General features: G+C 32.7%; 1 protein-coding gene across 4 annotated transcripts in view; it reads right to left on the bottom strand.

Moving 5' to 3' along the window:
- Positions 1–8,938, bottom strand: part of LOC106462138 (protein NDRG3-like) — a 51,835-nt gene that overhangs the window by 17,601 nt on the left and 25,296 nt on the right. For all 4 annotated transcript variants that reach the window (XM_022389291.1, XM_022389292.1, XM_013922030.2 and 1 more), the window contains 2 exons: positions 3,342–3,404; positions 2,475–2,535 (listed from right to left, as the gene is read on the bottom strand). In XM_022389291.1, the coding sequence (XP_022244999.1) occupies positions 2,475–2,535; positions 3,342–3,404 (124 nt within the window). The remainder of the gene's footprint in view (positions 1–2,474; positions 2,536–3,341; positions 3,405–8,938) is intronic.

Below are 8,938 nucleotides of genomic sequence, written 5' to 3'. Positions count from 1 at the left end.
CCTGCTAGTAAAGTTGCATTGTAAACACGCGTACTTGTATGTTGTAACGTTATTATTAGGCCTATACATACAATTGTTAACAACCGGTTCATGGAGGTCATTAAATTCTAAGAACAGGTTTGCACGAACTGGTGCGAACCGGCTGAATCCCACCACTGGATACATCTCATGCTCATAATACCAGGTGGTAAGTACGTGGACTCCAGAAGGGGTGGGAAAACCTTCTGTAACAATCACTCATAGTATATATTATGGACTTTTGTGTGATTGGTGCCCCATTCAATGCTTCATTATGATTGGACGAAAAGAAAAATAAAAAGGCAATGATTGGAAAACATTTGGGGACTTGTCCACTCCTTTTCTTCTCCTGCTACATTATCATGGAATAATAATTGTTCTAGTTCTGTCTATTCATCTGTGAGGCACTAAAGAAAAACAGCTGCAACAATTACAAATGCATTGTATCATTATTCTCATTATCTATGCTAGTAATATGGCTTCAGCTGCATCTTCTTCCACTTCTTTTCCATTTCTTCATCCACTTCGTTCTTTTGCCTGACGAGCAGGCACAGACAACAAAAGAGGGTGAAATGAGACAAGTGAGAGAGGCACACAGCAAGAATAGCAGGAGTATGATGATACACATGCAAGGGTAAATGAGACAGACACCACAGGAAGAACAAAAGAGAGACACAGGTATGATCACAACAGATAAAGATGCAAAATTATGGCAGTTTTCATCACCTAATGAGTGATGTGGACAAAGCTTTATTATATAATAACATTCTCCTCAGGACCAACTTTACCATCCACTGTGTCCTGATTAGCAATATGCTTGAACTGAGTAATTTTTTATTTGATTTGCTGATCAGACAGAAAGCCCTCATTTCCAATCTCATTTCTAAACTTATCCTTAAAAACCTCCAGTCCTGCAACCAGTTTCCTGGTTTTATTGTAGGTGTAGACGGCACAAACTCCACCAAGACAGACTGCTGAAGTGTGGTGAATATGCAACTCCTTGACCTCACAACTGTCTTGAATAGTTTCCTCAAATGAGTCATCTCTGCTCTGATTTCACTCTTAGCTGAAAGAACATATCTCCCTGAATATTTCCAGATATTCTAGCATCCTTCCTGGGCCTTTCTTGCAAGAGGAATCTATCTCACCAAGCTCAAATAGCTCTTTGATATTCTCTCGGATTTGTGGATGGTTTTCCTGCCATACATTTGGCCTATGCATGGTCGAATTGCCCACCAACATGGTATAGAAAAAGCAAGCTTGTAGCCATTTTGGACAGAGCTGTTCATGTTCTCTTCACCATTCCTGACCTCAAAAATGCCCATTTCCCCAGACTGCCCCCAAAATAGCATAGGATCGGAAGTCACGTGATTCAACTTCATTCTTATCATCAGCATCACACACATTACATTGTGCTTTCCACCTATGCTGTCTCTACCTCAGCTGTGCCCATGTAAGGATGCTTACACCAGTCATTAGTCCAAACCTAAGATTAGACCTGACCTGAGCTCTGTCACAACCACTTTCATCATCTGCTGACTTTTGATCTTCTGTGTCTCTGTCACTGCTCAGTGACACATCAGACTTATCTTCATATGCACTTTAACATTCATTGACTTCCTTCTCATCTTCTCACTGTTACTCTCCCTGGGGTGCTCCAGACTTCACGATGCATTGATTAGTTCCCAGACTGATGTCCACATGAATCTTAGGTCCAATGCTCAAGTAAGCTCTTAAGAAGTAAAGAATTTGTAGGACTTTTACTATCTTGGAAAGTGGGTAAAAGTGGGATGTTTTGTTGGGTTGAACGTCATGGATAGTCGCAGATATTCAAATGTAAAACAGCATGGACTGTGAATATTGAGAAGTGGATATGCTCATTCAATTTCATAGATTGAGAAAAATCATTTGGTGTATTCAGAATAAACGTATTTTTAATTCCAGAAAGGGTTTTTCTGGAATACTTCCCTAAAGAATGTCTGGTTGATTCATGCAACGGGACACAACCGAATATGAATAATCATCAGAAAAATGAGGTACTCAACTTTAAGGCTATATAGTCTAATTTAAAACAAAAAATTTAAAAATTAAAAAAAACATTCTAAGTTATTCTAAAGAATTATTCTATTCATAAAAAACATTATTTGACCACAAAATGTTATTTTAACTTGTTCAAGCACTTTAACGATACCCAAATGTAGCTTAGGCTTGCTCCTGTTTCCTGCAGTTATCATAACTGAATGTAGTCTATTGCAGTCCCAGTGTTGAAGTTATTTTTACTTAAAAGTGAAAATTCATTTTCTTTTACTGCAAAAAATTACAAATAAACCTGAAAGAATACAAGTTTGCCCTATAAGCAGTATAAAGTTAATATTTAGATATTAACACTTCACAGGCGTATTACAGTTTATCTTAAATACATTTTGATTTGAAGAAAGAATGAAAAATATACTTACAGCAAACCTTGCCAGAATGTTAGCACCAGCACCAACACCTAAGCCTACAAAATGCTTCAGGCTAGGAATAAAATTTTTTTTTATTTTCATGAAACATTTGTTGATTTAAAAGCACTTAAAAGATATATCATGTCAATCTTAAATGTGAATTAGAAAGGCTTGAAACATAATGTTGTAGAAAATAATAATTTTCTCTCCTGCTACCAAAGTACAGTTAAAATAACTGAAAAATATGTTATGAGAAAATGTTCTTCTACAAGGATACATTGTTAATATACAAATAAATGCCAGTCAACAAATAATAATCTTAAGTTCAATGTAGAAAATTTGCTTCGAGCAATAAAATCAAAATGATTTAAACCAAAGAGAATCTAAAAAAATAAGCAGTATGGTACAAGATACCCAGTGAAAATAATAAAATATATGCTTGATGAAAGAGAAGGATTCGTAAAAGAACCCACCCTGTAAAATACAAATTAACTGTTTAATCTGTGTTCCCCAGCTTCACATTTGGAACAAACTCTATATTAAAATTATGAACAATTGGGATGGACCAGCAAACTTTCAAAATAGTGGTAATAAGGTAAATGCTTCTAATGGAATTATCAAACATGTAATTATCAAACAAAGTCTGCTGTTTTGCAAGTAATTATTTTCTCAAAGATGGAAAAGGTTATCATTTTCAATTTCAATGAAAATTGATAAACTTGCAAACTACTGATAGTTCTATTCTTATGTAACCTAAAGTGCTTCAGAAATAACATTTTCAGGATATTTCAACTACAGTTTTATTAAAAAGCCCCCTGTTAAACATCATAACTACTCAATTTAGGAATTAAATATATATATTGAGTGATGACAACTTACTTATAAAACTTAACAGCACATAAAATCATCTCTGCTAGTTGGTCCATTGTTGGATAGACGTGCCTGAAAAATATGTAAACTTATGATGAATATGATGATTTCTTGGCATTAAAAATATCAAGTTAGTATTTTTCATCGAAATACAGTTCAGTTTGTATAAAACACACACACAAACACATAAGTACTGACATAATGAATATTATATGATATGTTGTCATTAAATTAACAAGATATCTAAACAGATCTGGACCTTGTTGCTTTGCTTTAGCACAAAGCCACACAAGTGGCTTTGTGTTCATCCACTGCAAGGAATTTAATCCTGTATTTTAGCACTGTAAGCCTGTAAACTTACTGCTAACTCTCCGGGTAACAAAAGATCTGGAACTGCGAAAAACTGCTAATTACACTTTTTTTTTAAATTGAAATTCAAAATGTCCAAAAGTTCAAAACTACAGTTGTACATAGACCTAATGATCTTAAAACAACATTTATAGAAATAAAAGACCTGTAATAGTGGATATTCAACAAGAACTAGCCAATTGACAGTTACACATGCCACAAGTCTGAAACTTTTTAAAGTACATGTTTTTCAACAAATAAAATGACACATTTTCAGCATATAATATAAGATTCATAGCCTATAATGGCTTAAAATATAAAATATTATTTCTTTCAGAAAAGTTAGGATCTCACATCTTCCTTCATTTGAATGAATAGCGATACTGCATTATTGTTACAACCTATATACATATTATATGTAGAAAACATAATTATGACTGCTGCTTATAAAATATTTGTTGGACTTGTGGTAAATGATGAAAAGGGCCTTAACCCTTTCGTGACAGGCTCAGTATAAAATACACGAGTTCATATACACATTTGCACATGTTAAGTATTTATACTATAACTTTTAATGCAGTATGTGTATCTTCACAAAATCTGGTAAACTTTTAGTAAACATTACAAGTCTTTTGTACATTAAACATCAGACTTTTTAATGAAGTATTTTTACTAAAGATTTGTTTGTGAATATATTGAGTCTGTTTCGTTACTAGTCCAAGTGCAAAGTAATTTTCATGTTATGATTAAAAAAACTATTCTTCATCCCCAAAATCTCAAATATTATTTGTGTATCTTTAAAACCTCATAAATACATTTCAAACATTTATTTTCAGCAAAACTATATATTTTATCTGTCATTTTCTCTACCCTAACTCTATACAGGGTCGGTCAAATTAACCAACCTCATAACCATAAAAAAAAATTGAAGTAAATCTACATTACAGTTTTTTCTTTCAACTTGTAACATGAAACTACATTTGTTTATCCTAAGTAAACTAGTACCAGTACACATCTATTTATACTAAATTTTATTGTTTTATTGCTTTTTGATTGCCCTTTGAACAACTAATTACTACTATTCATGCCATTATAAGTTGTAAATCTCTTAGGGAACATTGAGCTCATGTTATGTTATCAAATTACATTACCCACAAGCTACTCTGAGTCTGAATTGCTTGCATGCTTGCCTCATCAAATAGTTGTATTATATTATTGTTATTTATTTTACCTAATCTAACCTTAACTAATCTAAAAGAGACCCTTAATTTTACATTTTAGTTACTTTTATAATAATAAATAAAGAATAAACTGGAAAAACAAGAAATAAAGTACTTACCCAGGTCTTCTTTTTTTACTGTCAACTGTTTCAATGACACTTAACCCTACTTCTTTTTTTTTATATTAATGGTAGCAATGCACTAAATTATATTTATTTAATTAAATAATGCACCAAAGTACAAAGAATAATAAAAATGCAAAAAGCAGACAATTTCTCCTAACTATCACAATTTTTCTGGCTTTCTAACTATGTGACAAAAACCATTACAAATTCATCCAAGCTAGTCATTATCTTTCCCATGGGAACGAAGGTTGTACTACTGAGAAATTGACAATTCTCTGTTCAGAAAACAATGTAATATATTACGTCATTTGATAGATGAAAACCTTGGCTTTCTGTTGGTTATACATAGTACAGAATTAAATGTAAGAGAGAACTATTAACAAATCCTGAAAGAGAGGATGTGACAGATGGGTGTTGCAAGAGGGATCTGATTTTCTATTTGATGGCTCTATAACCAAACTAAATTGAAGGCTATAAAAATTATGGTTTGTCACAGCAATCACAATTTTATACTGAGTAATTTAAGTTAAGTTTCATACTTATTGGAGGGGTGGTGAATAAAACAGAGAAGAGAGGATGCTTAGTGAAAATATGTCCCATTTTTCACAGTATGGGAAATTTAGGATTTTTTTTTAAATATTGCCTTATAAAATTAAGAACTTAAAACTTATATACTATTAAAATATTGATTATTATGATTATTAGCTACAATTTTTATGCTATACTAATTGGTATAAAATAAACAAGAAGTAGTTTAATTAAGTTTTGAAAATAACTCACTAAAAGACCATGACATGCACAGTTAGACCCACCCATCACAAAAGGGTTAATAGCAAATGTTAGAGAGTTAATTCTTTAGATCAGTTGATAGAGCTTGCTATACAAGAAGTCCACAGTTTAAACCCACTTGCAGGAAATGAAAGAATAGGATTATTCTGAAAAAGCTAGTGCCCACCTAGTGGTCATCCCAAGACTACGAGTTAAGGGCCCAAAGAAGATCTTGTTTGTAAAAAGTGAAGAATGTGATAATTGTTTATTCAGTTTGTAGAGCACTCACTTGTAGTGCAGGTGGCCCTAGGGTTCAGTTCCTGCTTAAGGGAATTGAAAAAAAAAAACTAGATAATTATAAGCTTATTTTAATCACATAATATGCTTCACAACTGTTGAAATATTTTTGTTTGTTAATTAGTATCATAAAAAGTATTCTTCAAAAACACCTCACAGATAAATCTTGCACCTCATTTACCACATACTATGCAAGTAATAATTGGATGATAAAGATATTGTGAAGAATTATGAAATGTCAACATTTACAATGTTAATTAACTTAAATATATGAAAGTCTAAGGTTTCTACTTTTTTTTTTTCATAAAACTTTCTTTATACATTTCATACATCATTATTCTAAATACAATTGTTTAGCACTAGGTTGCATGTGAAAAAGTATGCAGGTATAATAATCATCTTTCTTTAAATTATGGTGCCAGTGTGTTTTATATTATGATCTTAAAGCATGTGAATTCTTAAGCATTTATATAAAGGTGTTTTGCAGCATGTGTAGGTAAATTTGACAGAAAACAGAATTTCCAACACTGGAGTTGTGGGAAAGTAACTTCTACAGGAAAGCCAGCAATTGAAATTAACTTTCCCTAACAAAATCTTAGTTCCAAAAAATGGATTCAACTCTGTTAGAGACATGTCAATTTATGTTTCAGAACTCAAATATTACTGTAAAGTATGACATTTGTTCAATTTTTTTAAATTGATTGTTAGATACACATGAGTGTTTAATATGAGTGTTATGATTTAGATAGTTTAAGCAGGGCTAAGAATTAGCTGGGGCCCAGGAGCCAATGCCCCCCCCCAAAAAAAATGCCTTCAGGCCTATAAAATGTGTCTGCTAGGTACCCCACATGGCCCTTTAAAATAAAAAAGCCATTAAAAGTTTGACTCCACATAAACTGATCTAAGTATTTCTTAACCAAGCAGAACTTATGATAAACCATGAATATATCTTCCCAAATTTACAAACACTCATCAGTCTTGTACAATCCACAAACATTGTCACTATGAATGCCTATGTATTCAAAGTAAATGCACTTTCATTAAAAAGAATGCCATCATTTTGTCCAATATTCGAACGTTTTGTATCAGTGTAATAGAATTTATATATAAAATTCCATTTAAAAAATTTGAAATATATAGTGATTATTTGAACTTTTATTAAAATGACTACTGTTTTTAACCACTACTTTTAACTTTCTATATATGACACCAAGCCAGCATGAAGACCCAAACATTTGAAAGATGTACATTACAAGTTCTTTTTTGTCAACACTTTCCCCAAACAGGAAAGTAAAAATTTTAAACTTGTAATGACTAAAGAAAATGTATTTTGAAGCTTCATTAAATTTGAAATGGTTGAAACTATCAATAAATGTGCCATGAAAAAAATCATGATTTCTTTTCCTTTTATATTTGAAAAATAAAAAATGGGGCCTGACCTTGTGACTACTACACGATCGACACAATGTTATGTGATCATTGTGAGAGACAAACAAATTTTTGAAGTTCATTGCCTAAATTCATCATTCACTTCAGCCATAAGTTTGAAGTCTTTGCTATCACTCTACACATGTTGAAGTAAACCACTTTCTAAAGAAACTAATAAATAAAGTGATAGCATATGAAAGTTTTCGTTCATAAAGAGAGGAATATTCGACTCAGTTGCCGAAAGATTTCCTCTTAAATTGGCCTTATTAAAAAATACTAATTATATCTTTATTGCATATGTAATGATCAACTTTCCAACCTTAAAAAAAAAGAAAAAAGAAATGACAACTTTAAATGCATTATGATAAAGAAGACCTACATTGTGCTGGTTGAATTATTTAAAATTTTTCACCCCTCAGCTTGTCACACATGCTTTTATTGAATGCATTTCAAATCTCAGCACTTATACTTTGTCAATTTTGACATTTGTCTAAAATCACAAAATATTAGCTTTTACTGTTGATAAAGATCTATACACTTCCCTGTTAGTTAAAGGTACAATGGACAGTCGTTTAAGACAACTGATAGTGACATCTTAGACAGTGACATGCACAATTCAAACAACTGACAAAACTCCCATACTGGAAAGTAATGGGACATTCCAAATTTCCAATTGCTCTTTGTCATGCACTCTTTAGCAACCTCCTCAAACAATGAGCTAATACACAGTGCAGTACTCATGGGGAGCTACATGGTGTATCATCCTAAGAACTTCATTGGAAAAGTCCACATTGATCTCCAGCAAGCACACAGTGTGTATTAACTCTGTGCATAGGGTGCTGTAATTGTAATAATAATGCAATTCTTATGATGGTCACTCTGATAAATTTTCCACATCTATTTTATTACTTAATTTCACTAGGCATAACAATAAAGGAGGAGTTAAAGAGGAGCTACCTAACATCTGTGGCCTCTTTCAACTATTGCTGTCTGTAACAGCCAACTTTGCTGAGGCAGAGAGAGGATTCAGCAAGATGAAGATGATCAAGATCAATTTGAGATCTTGTCTGGGAGCTGACAGGATCACTGATTAGCTTCTGGTCATGCTCCACTCACCTTCAAATAAGTGACTTTGATTCCATAACAGCTGTATCCATCTTTGGAACTCAGGATCACTTCACACAAGGAGAGCAAATGCTGGCAGGGTCCAGATTGAAAAACAGGTGCAGGAGAGTGATGAAGAAGGGGGCAAAGGAAGAATCCAAGAAATGGATGTTGGGACATCGTTGGAGACTGACACTAATACATATTAGATTTCCTTTCATTATTTATTTTGATTAGGAAAGGACACTAACTTATGTTTAACTCATCACCACCTAAGCCATTTTAGAACTATTTGTATGTTTTCCATATGTTGCTA

Source organism: Limulus polyphemus, unplaced genomic scaffold, assembly GCF_000517525.1.
Source record: "Limulus polyphemus unplaced genomic scaffold, Limulus_polyphemus-2.1.2 Scaffold1101, whole genome shotgun sequence".
Taxonomy (NCBI): domain Eukaryota; kingdom Metazoa; phylum Arthropoda; class Merostomata; order Xiphosura; family Limulidae; genus Limulus; species Limulus polyphemus.
This window is presented reverse-complemented; position numbering and strand designations above follow the sequence as displayed.